The sequence below is a fragment of the Argiope bruennichi genome, chromosome 4 (genome assembly GCF_947563725.1).
Source record: "Argiope bruennichi chromosome 4, qqArgBrue1.1, whole genome shotgun sequence".
Classification (NCBI taxonomy): domain Eukaryota; kingdom Metazoa; phylum Arthropoda; class Arachnida; order Araneae; family Araneidae; genus Argiope; species Argiope bruennichi.
In genome coordinates, this window is record NC_079154.1 from 83,058,123 (window position 1) to 83,075,711 (window position 17,589).

Consider the following 17,589-nt stretch of genomic DNA (forward strand, 5'->3'; position numbering starts at 1 on the left):
GAGAGTCGCATTTGATCAACTTCCGAGGTTTGTTTTAGCTGTTGAAGGTTCTATAGCTCCTTAGGGCAATTCGATTCGCTTTCTTATCTCGCGATAAAGAATTAATATTTCGAAACAACACTTTTTTCTTTATTTTGAATTATTTGAAAAAAATCATATTAAACTAGAAAAGGTTAGTATAATTTTATTTATATTCGAAACAAACTCCGAAGGATTTGAACTTCATGCTACTTTTCTTTGAGGCATTATTTCTATTTAATGTTTGGTCGTGTTTCAGACAACAGTCCCCTCCGGCGAAGCAAAATTGTGCCCTCCAAACTACTACATTTTTATTATTTTTTTAAATTCCCTTATTATTCTGTCTCGAAAAATTACCTGCCTGCAATTTTGTTTTGTTTTGTTTTTACACAAATTTAACAAATTTTAAATTTTTTTAATACGTTTAATAAACATTAAGCATTTTCTAAAAATAATATTTTGATGAATTATATTAATGAAATATATCGCCCACAACACATTAAGTATATAAACGTAATAAAGAAATAACGAATTGTTTATACTTCTTCAAAGATTTTTAATTTATTCGTAATTTTTAATAATCTACAGAAGTCACTTTCCTGCTTACCTAACAGTTCGTGCCAATTTAATTCTTCAATTTTGTAAAGGTCACTTATATGCTCTTCTTCCCGCTACCTGCTCTTTTAACAAAAATCAGTTTCGCTACTCCTTCGACGCAAGTTCAAGAATTTCTATTTCATTACAATGTATTTACGAATGATCAATAAGAACAACAAACTATAAACCAACCCGCGGAAATGGTTTCCTCAAAACTTTCTCATATACTCTCTAATCAATTTGTCATGCCAGAGAACGCCTTGCATGCCATTGGCGTAGAATAATTACTAAATATTAACTTTTGGCGTGAATTTAGCATTTATACTGAATCTATAGCGTCATCATTGACGAGTTGTTTGACGATTAATCCCTATAATGCGTCAATAGTATCCAAAATTGAATTTGTGTTTTAGATGTGTTTTTCCCGATTGATTGAAACAAAAGTTTGGCACAAAATTGTTCTTGTAGCCACAAAATCCCATACCAAATTTGATATATTTAAATCATTGCGCTTTTGAATGATCGCTTTTACATGTTTCTGAAAGTACATACCGACAGATTACCAACGCGCTGCTGGCTTTAGTTCAAGATTTGATAGGTGTCTAGACTATCGATGTTAATTCTGTGTATCAAATTTCATATTTCTAGTTCTTTTCATTTTATAGATATCAGTGTTAAATAATATTCGAACAATCGGACAGACAGACTTATAAGCTGATAGAAATCTGAAAATTTGGTGTAAAGACGGTAAACCAAATTTTACCGATCTACTAAAAGCGCTTTTGAGTTATCATTGACGCAGACAGCCGGACATTTTTCAAAAATTTGATAATTTTGATAATTTTTGTGATAATTTTCGAAAACCTTATAGTACAAAAATAAATTTCACAATATTAAAAAAAATTCATATTTTTTAATGATATCAATTTATAAGTTTGGGAAAATCTTTGCTAAATTTTGGCAATATTTTAAAAATATTCCTTTTACTTATTTCTAATAATAGATTCCATTAATTCCCAGAAATTCAAAACGCTCTAATTCTATCATTAAATATTTAGTGGCGTTATTTTTTTTCTATTTTTGAAAGCAAATTTATAAAATACTTGAATTTGACCATTACATTTTTAAATATTATGTTATCATGGATCTTGATTCTATTAAGATGTTTTATATACACAAAAAAATATAATAGGTGTTAGTCTATTATACACGGCTTAGTTTTTGTGACAATTTGATGCTTAAAAATATTTTCTTGGGAGAAACATGAAAATTAATTTATGTATAAGTGATTGAATTGAATGCGAACTCAATTACAATTCCTGGCGCACGAGTTAATTGCCAAAGGAGCCTAGAGGGAAATAAAAAAGTAAAGTCATAACACAGTAAAGTTAGAAGATAAGATACCACGAAGGTTTCATTTTTAATATCACGATAATAAGTTTTAGTATATACTAGATCGTATTGGAATCTTTAACTCCATTAGGATGATTCACATAAACAATAAACAGAATATATTTAAGACTATATTAAAATAATGCGACATTAATTTTTAAAAATGTTTTCGTGGAGAAGTCATGCATATCAAATTATACGTAAGAGATTTAATTTAAAGTAAACACAACCAATATTCCTTGCGAACCTACGGGTCATTAAAGGCTCCTAGTATGAAATAAAAGTGTAAAACGATTACGGTAAAAAGCAACTTCAGAAACTTAATGGCTTGCATTTATTTGTTTAACATAATTTTTTTCTAAACAGTTACTTTATTCTCTCGTTTTTGAATCAAAATTCATGACGGATTTTATACTCGTCACTGATATAAGGATTGAAGGAATCGTCATTGATCTATCTATTCCATTCTTCCTCTACTTCACCAACTCGCTTGATATTTCACAAAGCTATTGTTTTTTAAGCCCTATCGACATTAAATGATTTTTCCCTTATCTAAGTTTGAAAAGGTTTGTTTATCAACAATCTATGCTGAAATGCGGCAGCAAACTAAAACGTCAAATAACCCTCTATCCTAAAAGAAGACAGATCTTAAGAGAAAATAATTATTACTTATTCATAAAATATCAAGAATAGTAGAAAATATGCAAAATAAAAATTTACATAAACGAAAATTTAAACACAAAATAAAAATAATTGCAAAATAGTTTTGTTTGTAACCAATATTTTATAAACCCGTTTTGTTTTTAAAAGATAATATTAGTTTATATATATAGTTTGTAAAACATTCTTGGCTTTCCGAAAAGGCGATTTACAATTGAAGCTATGAATTGTTTAATATGAGTGATATTGTGCCTATTACAATTTTATTTTGATCTTTTGAAGACGAATTCATAAAGGTAATACACGTAAGAGGAATAAATTTCACTTTCAGAGGAATTTAAGGAATTAATTCACTTCAGAGGAATTTAAAACACTTTCAAAATAAAAAGGAAAAATTAAAAAAAAAAAATTTCCTTCCTAATTTTGATCTTATGTGAAGCAATGCAATGAAACTGGAGCGGTGCCAGGATTTTAGTTATGTGAGAAGACATTTTAAGATGATAATGCTTATAGACTGCCATAATACTGGCACATTGGAACAAATTGGGCAAATTGTTTTAGTTATTTTCGAATCTTGCAACGATATCAGATACATTTTTGTATACATGTTGTTGCTGCTATATAATTTAAATTTAAAAAATAAAACAGACTGACGAAAGAAACCTAAACTCTAATCATAGAACTATGTTTCGGAGTAGGAATTCGATTCTCCTTTAAATTATTTTCGAGTACATTTACCAAGATTGATTTCGAAAACAAAAATAATTTCAGATGGCAGTTAAAAATTACTCTGATTCTGTTCTTTATTCTCTGAGCCTATATTCCATTTTTTTTTAAAAAAAAAATATTAAAACTTTGTAGAATTATTCTTGTTATATAACGCTTGATTATTTAATTCAAGAAAATCGTAGAATTTTTTTAAAGAAAATTTTCATTAACAAATTCAGTTAATACTTTCGAGTATGTCTTTATTATATATTTCGGTTACAACACTATCATTTATTTAGATTTCAGCAGGTGCTCTAGATCCTTACATCACCATCACTTAAAAATATGATTAAAAGTAGTAAAGGCAACAGCCAAAAATGTTAACATTCGCATTAAAACTAATTTCAAATGCTTCCATGAATTTTTAGATGATTAAGGGAGAAAAAAAAACTTTGGAAGCAAGAAGAAAAATTGTTATCATTTAATGAATCTATTTTTAATATGCAAGATATATTTTTTAGAAAATAACTAATCAGATTCGAAATTTATTCAAACTCGTTTTAACTTGCGATACAAAACTCGAAACGTTTAAAGTTTTGAATCGAGATTCAAAATTCTTTTGAAATGAAATTTTGAATATTTTTACAGAAAGCGAAAACAAAAATAAATAAATAAAAGGAAAATAAGATAAAATAAAATAATTCAATTTATGAGAAAAGGAAAATTATTAAAAAGATAAAAGTTTAAATGAAATCTACGACTGCAAATTTCAAGTTATCATGTGAGAACATTATTATTTTTTAAGTCATTGTTTGTCTTAATTAATTTAAGTCATTAACCAGATTTAACCGGTTTGAAACAATCACGAGACTTCTGTATCGGTCTCTATCCCCCCCCTCTCTCTCTCTATATATATATAATGATAATTATTTTAAACTTCCATTTTCACTTTTCCTTAGCTGACAAACAAAGCTAGGAAAATTTTGGATTTGGACCGATTTTGAGATGAAATAACAGCTATGATGTCATAGTTCTACGTCAACCTTTTAAAAACGCCTCTGCTGTCAAAGAAGCATACGTAATAATAAAGCAATACTGGTAAAAGTAGATCAAACTTTTAAAAACGTATCTGCTTTCAAAGAAGCATGCATAATAATAAAGCAATACTGGTAAAAGCAGGTAAAAAAATATATGCGATTAAAAGATGATGTAGAAAATTGCCATTTATGCTTTATGCTCATTGCCTGAGCAATTTCGAGCTTCAATATTCATTGCCTACGCAATTTCGAGTTTCAAAATCCTCTAATCAAAACAACATGTTCTCACATGATAATTAATAAATAAATCATTGCATTTTTCTATTATTGAAATTTATGACATATCTAGAAGCCGATTTAAGAATAAAACCCATTTGTAAAAATAGGTTAATAATGGAACGAATATAATTAAAACGATAATATCGGGTGTATCGGGCTGGTTAAGTAAGTATAAACTAAATCAGGATCATGGCTATCTTTTTTCAGCCCTCACGTTCATGTTGGCTTTAAAAAGAAATTTAAATACAATGACTATCTCAACCCCCAATTAGCGCTCTTGTCATCAATATCCCCATGGATCCCCATATTTAAGTCACCATCAATAATGATAGCAAAATACGGAAAAAAAAAGAAAAAAAAAGTCCAGGAAAAATAAGCCACCTTTTAGTGTGCACACGAAGACTTAAAAAAAAAAAGAAGCAATATACTCCTCACTGTCTACCCATGTGGTTGGCATCAAGTTAATCAACAGTTTGTGCGGTACAGCACACGGAATCGGTACGGAAAAAAAAAAAAAGAATCATCTTAACCGAAATCATGATTTTTGGACAAAACCATCTGATGCGACATGTACAGAGACAAATGAAGAAAGAAATCAGGAGAACTCCCAAATAAACAAAGGACCCCAGAAAACTCTTCCAATAAATCGTTCCCCCTTCCATCTTAAACATCGATTCAATCTTTCCACAGAAGGAGAGATATGGCCTAAGCAATACCCCCTAAGGTTCATAAATCCGAGCAACGGTGGCTTCCGTGTGCGGTAGCTGCCATTTCTCAATCCTCGTTGACTGCAAATAAAGATAAGCATGCCTTATCGCCCGCCGTCTTGCGGTGCAAAATATCTTCCCGTTTGGAGGAGGGTCGCAAGGGCAAGGAGATAGCGACTCTCTATCGTTCAATGTCAAACGACACCCCGCTCGCAGACTGGCGCGATGACATACACAACCCCCCTAGACGAAGGGTGGAAATGCGATTTCTGTTGACACAGGCCAAAGGCAGCAGCATGACACAACAGCTTTAGGTTGCGGATGTTGATTCTCTCTAATGAGCAAACTCTGAGGCCCTGATCCAGTATTTTTTTCCTATCTTTTATGATTTTAACGTTTCCTGTGTTTGAAACTGGAAATAAAACACAGTCTAATAAAATAAAAAAGTTTATATTAGAAAAAAATTATAACTAAAGATAATGGAGATTCGCATTTAAAATATTTCAGATTAAAAATTCAGCCTAGTAATGATTAAATAGTGAGTAAGTTTACCGAAAAATGTAGTAAAATGAGATAAAATTTTGGTAAAACAAGAATATCTAAAAATTTAAAAGAATTTCTGCGTTTTTTTAAATATATATACTAGACCAACTGCAACAAAGTTTGACGATTTGATACGCCATCAGACTTGATACACATAAGAGTTTCTTATTTTTATATTAAAAAGAACTTTAATTATTAATTATGTTAGTACGTGAAGGTGATTCAACTTCTTTAACATGTAGTCTTATCAATTCTTTGAGAAGCAGTGTAATTTTAACATGTAATAATTTCAAGGGGACGAATGTTTAAAATATCAAATAGTTTATTTAAAAAAAAAAGGAAATGGAAGATAATTACTATAGAAGCAATGATTTGAATGAAAGGTGAGATAAATTAGAACCGATTGCAATGTTTTTTAAAAAAATCAGCATTTGAATAATGATCATAATTTTCCCGAATTTAAAAAAATATGCCTAACAAAGTTTGTCTTCTACAATAATTCGATTTTTTTTTTTTTTTTTTTTGCCTTGCTCCGAAAATAATATCTGAAACTACTTGTAAATAACATTGTAATTCCCTTTCTACATTGGAAAATGTTTAAAATAATCAGTATTTATCACCATCAAATGACGAAACGAGTGGATAAAATAAATAAATAAAATATTTGAAATAAATAAATCATATTCTTATTTTCAGAGTCCAGAACATAAGTGTTTTGTACTCACAGAAGCAAACCGAATATGCTTTTGGAAGCGGATGTCATATTTTCGACTTAATGAAACCAAAATATGACGCAGGAATACATTTTTATTAAAAATATCTCGTACCAATTATCTAAATTGTTGCGTTTTTCAGTTATCACATGTAAATGCCATAACACAAATTTGGTGCAGGCCAACCGAACGATCTGCACTAGAAGGATTTGGTTCAAAATTTGATACAGAACTAGAATTTAGATGTTAAATCTGAATGTCAAATTTTATCCTTTCACGTTTTGTAGCTATCGTGTTTATTCTCATTCGGAAAGGCAGACCAAATAATTGCTTACGAAAGAATTCTGCACAAAATTTGATTGGGCGTAAAGATCGTATATCAAATTTCAGCCATCTAGACCAAAGTATTTTTTTGAGTTATCATTACCCAGATGATTGACTCCAAAAATGTATTTTTTTCCGATTCAGGAACGTTTTAAATACTGAAATTCGTCAAAATCTCATTAAATTTTTCAGAATTTCGTCAAACCTCATTCGAAATTTGTCATTTACCATGCTTTCACTTTCTATATTTCATACAAGAGAAAGAAAAGGAGGGTTCCGTTTTTTATTCATAGTTTTAAAAAATTTCTGCATAGATGTACGTTTACATACTTTGCGATTTATCTGTTTTAGAAATGTTTCCAAAATATAAATGTTTGATATATGATTTGCATTACTTTAATTTAGTTTTTAAAAATTCTTTCAAAGCATGTCTCATTTAAAAAAAGTTTTGATTCCTTATGTCTAAGAATGATGTTATTTCAATGGACATGTTAAGTATCATTAAACAAGGACATGAATAATTTTAGTTCTTAAGCATTCGTTGTTGTTTCAGGAATTATCAGCATTAAACATTTCTAAGAAATGAATGGAGATAAAAATAAATAGTGTACGCTTGGAAAAAGAGAACAGTTGCCAAATTGAAATGTTGGCTGTTCTTCCAAATCTTCATTTTCAGAGTGAGAGCTTTTAAAAACTTGCGGTTGCTTCGCTTGAGAGTCTGCGATTTTGATAGTATGAAATTAGCCGTTAAGCATAATTATAAGTTTAGTTTGTTCAAACAAAGAAACAAAACACAGCATAGTGACAATTAGTAGTTGAAAATCAAGAGAGGGTTATTTGGATATTTACAGCTAGGAATTTAGGCTTTTATATCATAAATACCGAAAATATTTTTACATAAAAATGCTCTTCACATCATTAAAATTTAAAAAAATAGCCCTTTTAATGACACCAATTTAGTTGTAGTGCAATTTATTTCCGAATTTTAAAAAAAAAATTCTTCGGTTAATTTTTTAAAAATACAGTTTACTCATGAAATGAAATTCAAACTGTTTGCATTATTTCATCGAACATTTTCTTCCATTAGAGAAAGTTAAAGAAAGATCCTGTTTATCATCTGTGAAATTTACGTGAAGAATAAGAAAGTGAAGTTACATTAACCATGAAAGACACTATGCTATTAGAAGATATTTCGATCCGCCCGAAAGTACACGGAAAAAATCTGAATGATCGGAACGTCATGGCTGCATAGGTACGAATTATGACTGAATCCTAAGATACATCACCGGCCCAGTATGACCCTTTCCGTAGGAGTACGTCCCTTCATCGGTAGGGGTTAGCCGGCCCAACATTATTTCTGTACGTATTGGTACTGCGAGAACCAACCACCACACTATCTCTCTACCCATTGGCACAGCGAGAATCAACCACCATACCGGAAGTTTCCCTTCCCCATATTTGAGGTGCCACCCAAGAGGAATACAATTGAAAAATAGATTATCTGAATTCTTGGCGCTTTTAATGGCATTTGATGTCATGGAACTTCGACTTCATAAAGAAGGTTCAGTTTGTCAGTAAACAAAATTGTGAGACTATTAACATAACATAGTTTTAAATCTATTATAATTTGACACTTAAAAAGCATTTGTAGAGGAAACTGAAAAAATATTGTATCAGAAATTTAATTAGAATTAAACAATATTTCTTGCAAGCCAGCTAGTAGATGCTAAAAGAAAATTTAAGAAACAAATAAAAAAGAAACGTTCTGCGTTCTTATCGAAGAACTTAGAGAAATGTTAAGAATTTAATGCATCAGAGTTAGTACGAATACGCTTTGCCGAAATAATAATAAAATAGCAGTTGGTATTCAATAAGCATATGTCAATTTTTGTATGCCAAAATTTCAGAAAAGATAAAAAATTAAATCACAGCCTTCGTGAAATGCAAGTATAACTACAATAGATAAGTAGAAGGAAAACAAATAATAATTATAATAAAAACGAGATAAAACTAAATCACCAGTTGAGACTCAGAAATAACAATGCAAATAGAGATACAGATTATTGACTCGTTCTCTTAAATATAAATATTAAACAATATTAAATAATAAACCTGATAATATACGAACTGGGATACATTTGTTAAGGGCAGACAAATCAATGTTTTGGATTAAACAAAAATTCCCAAAGCAGGGAATAAATCTTAAGAGTCTTAATCTCAAAATATTTCAATTTCAAAATACAAAATTTAAATTTCATTCCTATGTAAACGTGATTTTACTGAATATAAGAGTTATTTCCAAAAAGAATAAGAAAATATCTACAATTATTGAAATAAAATTATAACAGCTTTTTTTTTTTGCAAACTTTTTATATTATTGAAGACCTATCCCTTATATGATAAAGTTAGTCTGTCACGCACATTCGCCTCATAATAAAGACGCAATTTTGTTTATTTGTACAAAAGTTCCCTTTTGAAAGCACATCTTCATTGTTTTATCAAATTCCGCAGAACATTTTATTGATCCAAACTCTTTAATAGTTTAGATATATCTTCTGTTAAATTTTCAGTTGTACGTGATGCGTGATTGTCATATGATGTCGCAAATTTCTGTGCAGCTAGAAATTCAAATTGTTTTATCAAAATTTTGTATGGTTTGTTGTTAAAATTTTATATGCACTTTTATCAAAATTTTGCATGCGAGAAGTTTTTGATAATTGACATTTTGATGATATAAAAGCAATGGCATTCCAAATCTTTTATTACATTTTATTCTCAAATAATATTCTATAAATGCGCAGCAAACAATTACGAAAACTGATGAATTTAAGGTAACATTATAAAATCATAAATGAATAATCATTTCTTTTAATAAATCTATTTTAGGATTCACCAGTAAATAAATATAATTAAAATTCCAATTTACAACACTATAAGGAAGAGCAAACACGTATCATACAGAAATGCAATCCTTCCTCTTATTTTTCTCCTAGGGAGAAAAAAGGTGATATTATAAATCACTCTCTAGAAGAAAGATAAAGAATAAAAAAAAAAAAAAAAGAAAGAAAGAAATCTCTTGAGTAACTTTTATCAAACTAAAATTTTCGACTTTTAAACTTTGCATTCAGAGAGAGTGCATTAGATAAGAGAGAATTAAAATATTTCAACTGCATCATAACTGTCAGTTTTTATTATTATGCTCTCAAATGCATAATCCTAAGAAGTCAAAAGCCAACTGACAACTTCAGCACTAGGATCGTGATTTCTGTGCAATCGTGAAAGTTAATTTATGTAACACTTCTAGAGTAACAATTAGGTTAAAAGCGTCAACGCGAAATTCGTGCAGTTGTTTTGGAATGCTAATGCGCCATTGATTAAAAATGATAATAACTGTCTCACAGAACTCTTTTCAATATGGTCAAATGAATGTTCCTTACATATAATAGCACACAATTTGTACTTAAATGAGGCTGGAGATATTTTTAAAAATAATGTGAGGTTTTATCGCAGTTAAGCACCATGGTGGAAAAGATAGGTTTAAGTGTTACATAACAAGGATATTGTGGGTTTTTAAAATGTTCCATTGGATTTATTATAGATAAATCCAGAATCACGAATTTTATTTAAAAGCACAAGGTTCCTTTTCAAGCTTATTACAGATAGCTGGAATATATTTGAAGAAAAGAGTTTTGAACATTTTATTATGTAACACTTATCTAGTCGAAGAAACACATTGTTTCCTTTTTGATAAACAAAATGCATACTGCGACTAAGAAAAACGTCAAAAACAAAGATTGCAGAGTTAATAAAGCATTTATGTAATTAGTTTCTTGTTAATGAAATTTCATAAATTAACATAACGAACGAAAAAAAAAAAGTGTTACATTGATGTACTGAAGTCCAGTTTCCAGACTAATATTATTCATTGAATGAAAAACAGGAAGTTGCGAATGTCTGCTTTTTCTTTTCTTGCTGATTCAAACATTTTTGTTTTAAATATTTAAATCAAAATATATGAAAATGAACTAAGAGATACAGTATGCTGTTTAAGCGTAATAATCATAACAGTGGTCTTCGAGTAGCGAGCCCATAAATGTTGGATATTTCATGTACGAGTTAGGCAATGGAATATCAAGAATAAATTATGAAATAAAATTTTTTCATTAAAATAGAATGTTAAACACAACTTTTAAATTTTCAAAATTGCTTTCAAGGACTAGACTGAGCATAGAATTAAATTTAATTACAAATAAATATTATATAATTTATTTTCAAGTAAACAAAACTAATGAATGACTTATAGCTACAGATATTCGAGATACATTAAATAAGTCAAATAAAAAACACTTTTAATTGTCAGGAACCGATTCTTACAGATTGATTGGAATTACATTAGTGATAAGGCTAGAAGTGGAATCAGATTTTTGAAGAGAGTTATGTAGGCTATTTGATCCTGAAAGACAGCCGATAACGGAAATTTGAACACACTTAAAAAGTCAAGATATGAGAAAATGGAGATAAGATAAAAGCTCAATAATAGAATATCAATTGGGTAACTACGAGATAGATTCCAAATAATTGAAATAAAGCATAAGTATGAACGAAACATGTACTCTAAAAATAAAAAATAAAAAAAAAACCTTCATTGTTGCATATCCTTTTTTTTTTTTTTAAGTGTATAAAACCGCAGTTACATCGATTGGATTAAAGAAGTGATAGCTTTATACATAGATCAAATAACATCAATAAAGTTGCATATGAAAAATGAAATATTTTACAAAAATGTTTTAAGTAAAATAAATGGTTTTATCGGTATGATAAATTTTATATTTGTATTCAAAAAATTGAAAATTAAAATACATGGATTGTATTTTTACTTTCACGAAAATATTTCGTCAATATATATATATATAGTTAAATACTTCGTTAATATATATATAATTAAACACTTCGTTAATATGTATATAATTAAAAGATTCTGGAAAATAAATTCAATTTTTAAAAAAAATTCCGAAATTGCTTAAATATACTTAAACGTTTTTAATTAAATGCATTGTATAATGACGTTATTCAAATCACCGAATAAATATTTTATTTTTATATTTATTATATTAATTAAATGGCTTATAAAAACGTCACTTAAATATAAACAATTTTAAATTTCGTTGAATCAATATTCAAGAATTTATATAATATCAGTTTTAAGGAAAATAAAAATAAAGCTATCAATTTCTGCCTAAAAACGAACTCCGAATCAATAGGCAAGAAAGACATTAAAAAAAACAACAATTTCAAAAAGCATGATATGCAATTGTCGAATTATTTTTATTTTAGAAGCATTTTATCTTGCATATATCAATTTATTTACTTCTGTAGAATGTTCTGTTTCATTCCCTCGTGAAATTCAAGAACATTTTTCGGTAAATAACAGTAGTCATGTTATAACAGAAACTAAGCACGTGTAAAGATCAGTGAACTTAAATATTTGTTTACTCTTAGTTTATTATGCATTGATAATGTGATTTTCCGAGTGAGACCTTAGTTATCCACTTAATGTAGCTTTGAAATAAAACGCATATCAATAGTTTTACCATAAATGAGTACCCCAGCTCGAAAATAATGATCCTTTTCATGCTTTGTTATGGAAACAAAAGAATACGCAAATTTGAAATCGTATTTTTCACGTACATTAAAGAAACAAACGAAATATAATTCATTTATTAAGAATTTATTTCAATACCCAAATGAGCATTCATTCCATTCCAAAATGCAAATATGCGACAAAATATTTAATCCGAAATATCCGGCAAAATGTTTTTAGAAATAAAGATTGATTTTTCCGAATTTTTAATAACAAAATGCCTTATTTTTGATAAGTCTTGTTATTTATGTTTTCTGAAATATTAAGTTTCATTAAACGATAATTCAGCTTTAGAGATGGTGTATTTATTAAAATAAATTTTTATAACTAAAGATGGTGAACTTTGCAAGCAAGCGGAAAAATAATTTTCATAGTTATTTCCATTAAAATTGAAAATCATGAAAAGATTTCTTCTGTAAAATAACATCTACCGCACATGACAAAAATTGTTTTCACAGAAAAAATAATATTTTAGATATGTGAATACAAATTCACTCAGGAAGCGCATGAATTATTCTAGATTTACAATAAGCAAATAAAACTTACAGAAATTATTACAGATAATATTATTTCCAAATTCGCATAAAAGTGAGACGCAATTTAATAATTCTTCATTTAAACTGCAGGAAAACTTCTTTTCATAAGACATGTTAAAGAGGTAATATAGATATAATCGGTTAATTAACGAATTAAAATATTATCTGGATTATTATTTAACTAAGAACGGTTACTAAAAATATTTATATATTACTTTATTCTAAATGAGAAATGGTGATGTATCGGGCATTAAATTTGATAATGAAACTCTTCTAGTAATCTTCCGTAAGTTTTAAGATTAAAATTAAGATCAACCTATACATATTATATAGTAGATATTCATCATATAACATTTAACGGCATTATTAAATCAGATACTTATGTAAGACTGCATAGTGTGCTTGTACGCATGAGTACATTGTATATTTAAATAAATTAAATTATTTTTACTAAATTCGAAAATAAAAGTTCAGAGCTACAGATTACGATCTACAAGTAATTTACAGAAATTGCAAGAAGTTATTACAATTTAAGGTTTGAAATTCATATAAGAATTACGGAAGAATAAATTTGGACAAAAAGTTAATTAGACCGAGTTATTTAAATACTGTCCATTGGAAAAATAGTGAAAGGTAAAAATAATTAAAAGTTTAAAAGAATAATTAATTACGATAATATCTAGCAAATTAAAATAACGTTGGTATGAAAAATATCTAGCAAGTCGAGCAAAAAACTAATCATTAAGGAAATTTTACATTCGAACGATGTCGAAACGAAAGAAAAAGTGAACGGATCCAGAGGCATAAAGTTATTTATAGTTGATCTTAAAGTAATCACCTCTAAATTGATATCTTGGGGCAATGATATCCTTCCATTATTATGTCATTGCATAAGCAATAGAAAAAGTGAGAAACTAAGTATACAGAGATTCTGTAAAACCTGTCATACTTCTTTCGAATAGTCGTTGATTATTTTATTAAACTTTCCTTCTTATACAAATATTAATCAATATTATCAGAAATCGCTGATTCATTTGCAGATTGCATATGAATTTGTTCAAAAAATATCAGAATCTGCTTGTTTTCACTTATATTTTCTATCTAAATCGCCAAAATCTACTGAGAAAGTCCGACACTCTACAAATGCAGCGACTAAGATATCTGAAATTATATTTTAAAAAAAAATAGATATTATGCTTACTGCAGAAATTTCACTTTTTCCGCCGTCATTTATGAAATACATAATGCTTTCATTTCGGAGATAAATATAAAACGCTGATTGCATGTACATTTATATTCGCTTTAAATTATAAAAATAAATTAAAAACATTTTGTAATTTTTTAAACATATTTTTTGTGGTAATACTTGAATTAAAATGAAGATGTTAAAAAATTTTACGGAAATAATTTCAGTAGAAAAAAAAGGCTTTTAGAATAATGTTTTAAAAAAAGATAATGAGTAAAAAAGCTATTCCATAAAATATGTAAAAAATACAAGCAATCTAAAATCCATTTAAAGTTATTTCTAAGGTTCGTTAAAAAATATATTTCAGCAGGTTTAATTCACGAGTTTTATTTAAATCGCGTTCAAAGAGGTTCCGAGATCGATTGCTGTTTTCTGTCAAAACAAGCAAGTAGTAAAGAAAAACAGTTTCTTTCACTATGTTTTTCAAAATGCTGTAAAGCAAAGCGTTTCAGTTCAGAGAATTTTGAATTTTTTTTTATACAAGAATTTTTAAGGAACAGAATAGAAATTGAAAAGTTCATAAACTATTTTGATGGGTTTTTTTTTTTTTTGTCACAATAACATTATTTGTCACAATAACATTTCGTTTTTTGTATCCTAGTCTTTCTAAAATAAAAAAAAGGAGTTCATCAAATTTTTTGTTCGCCATTTACATGCGAAATGTGACACTATTTCACATTCGCAATAATTCATTCAGCTTACGCTACTTCAATGAATAAAATATTTACAGAAGCATAACTAAAAAAAGAGGGAAATATATTCTCTTATTCCGTCATTTGAGTTATTTCATTTTGAATTATTTACAGCCTGAATCTGTTAAAAAATTTAGATATTTTTTTCTTTTTTCTTGTATAAGGGAATACTTTCGTATCGAAATAATAGTAATAACAGCATAAGATTACCATATTTTGAATGTATGGTAATATTAAATGGAACATTAAAATGATAGTTAAGAATGAAAATGTGTGAAATAAACATATTAGATAACTTTTTATTGCGTACATCGCAAACTATTTAGTCTTTTCAGGCAAGATTCAAAGTGCTTTGGCTATATTAATCGCACGAACAAGTTTATTTCTAATTCCATCAATTGTATTGTTCCAAAGAATGCATATTTAATTATTATATTTCATATTTTAGAGTTTGAAACCAATATTAAATAAACATGTATTACCTATATACCCAATATAGATATAGGTATATAAATAGGTTGGTTATTATTACCTATTATTTTGAAACTAAACGTCATTTTTAAAGAAACGCGCGTCATAATTCTTAACAGTTTATACGTTACTCTTTTATAGATACGATATTGTAGAACAGGAGCAGTTCCAATCTTCTCCTCGGAATACTATAATTTTAGTTTTCTTTATCGAAAGCTGATTCAGTCGTTGAAAATTTTCCTAGTTGCTTATGAAAAAATGATAAATAATATACATATTGGATAGGAAAAAAAACCTACACTGAGACATGAATATGACTTTTCTTCTTTTTGTTTTGAAAAAATCTGTGTTAAAGTAATAATATTGGTATATTTCGAAGTTTGTCTTTTTCGAATTAATTCACATACAAGCATTTCAAACTGCCATGATGAAAGGTTTCCGTTTAGGTTACCAGTTATGATTGCACTAAAATTTACATAAATAGGAATTCAATTCTAAAACTATTCACAAATACTGTCTTAAAATATTTTCACTGCGTCTGAATTTCTAATTCTGAAACTTCATTGTAGAAATAATGAAAAAAAATTATGAATTTTTCGCCTAAAGAGTTTATCAATTATTCATCCTATAGAAGTTCAAAATGAAGAATTAGATATCTGAAATAACTGGGGTTTAAAATAATACTAAAATTAAATATAAAGACATTAAATTAATTAATTTAAATTAGTTATATAAAAAATAAATCACGATTATTTGCATGCTTCATAATATAGGCTTTAAATCCAATCTAAATAGAAAAACAAGAGAAAATACTGCTTTCAAATATTACTTCACTAAATGTTTTAAATAGTGATTAAAATCATTGATATTTTTGTTTGATTTATCATATCTGATAAAGGATTTAGATAGCATTCGGTAATATGTTGCAATATTTATCAATGTTTTATTTATATTATAAATTGCCCAAAAGTGAAAATTTCTTTTGAAATTTTTTCAAAACATATACCAGTATTTTGAATGAAAAGAATATTGACCAATTATTCAATAATTTATATTCAATAATTTATTAATTTAGATTTTGTAGACAGCATGAATTTCATTACAAGATTTCAAATAAATGTTGTGATTTTTTTAAAAAAAATAATGATAAAAATGTATTTTTTAAATTTTCTAAACGTTACGCATCTTACGATTATTATTATTTGTTTAAATGATACATAAGGAAGAGCAGTTTAATATATAATTTATTATTGGGGATATGCAATATAAGAGCATTAAAATTAAAGTATAGAAATAATAATATCTATTGCATAAATCATCGTTAATTTTTGAAAAGTTGAATAAAATAACACTTACATGCGGCATCCACCAAATACAAAGCACTTATCAATCCAACGATGAAGATGAATTCGGTGAAAATCCGAAGATCATACCGAGAATGAGACCGGTATCTCTCCCTCATGGCACTGAAGATGAGCCCACGTTTTTCAACTCATCCTCATCTCTGATTTCCCAAGTCAATTTGAGCGCGGCTCTCCACATCTGCTGTTTCGGCCGAGAAGTCACACTTTTTTCCATAGGGTTGCACCGTTCTCTTCTTGGCACAGTCCCACTGGAAAAAATTCGCTCGCCAAATGATGAATCTGGATTGTCGCCAAACATACTAGCTTCCTCCTAGAAAGAAGAAAGCTACTGATTTACGCAGGCCATGAACTCGCGAAAAAAGGAAAAGAATAATCGTATAAAATGGTGTCAAAATTCCAAATGGATTTTGTTTGTTTGTTTGTTTGTTTGTTTTTATTTGGAATTTATATTCATTATTTTAAGATGAAATCATTTTGAAATCTTTTAAATACAAAATTAAAATGATATTTTATTTACAGTGAATATGCATTGAAGAAATAAATATCAAATCTTAGAGTGAACTAACCTACTTTAGATTTTTATAAATTCAAAATTAGCCTCATTTATAACGATTGTATTAATGAGCAAATATCTGTAATATTCAACTTCTAAAAAACTTGA

General features: G+C 28.1%; 1 protein-coding gene across 1 annotated transcript in view; it reads right to left on the bottom strand.

The window, feature by feature from the left end:
- Positions 1 to 17,126, bottom strand: part of LOC129965832 (reversion-inducing cysteine-rich protein with Kazal motifs-like) — a 128,650-nt gene extending 111,524 nt beyond the window's left edge. The window contains exon 1 of the mRNA XM_056080047.1: positions 16,921 to 17,126. Within this exon, the coding sequence (XP_055936022.1) occupies positions 16,921 to 17,026 (106 nt within the window). The 5' untranslated portion in view covers positions 17,027 to 17,126. The remainder of the gene's footprint in view (positions 1 to 16,920) is intronic.
- Positions 17,127 to 17,589: the final 463 nt, after the last annotated feature.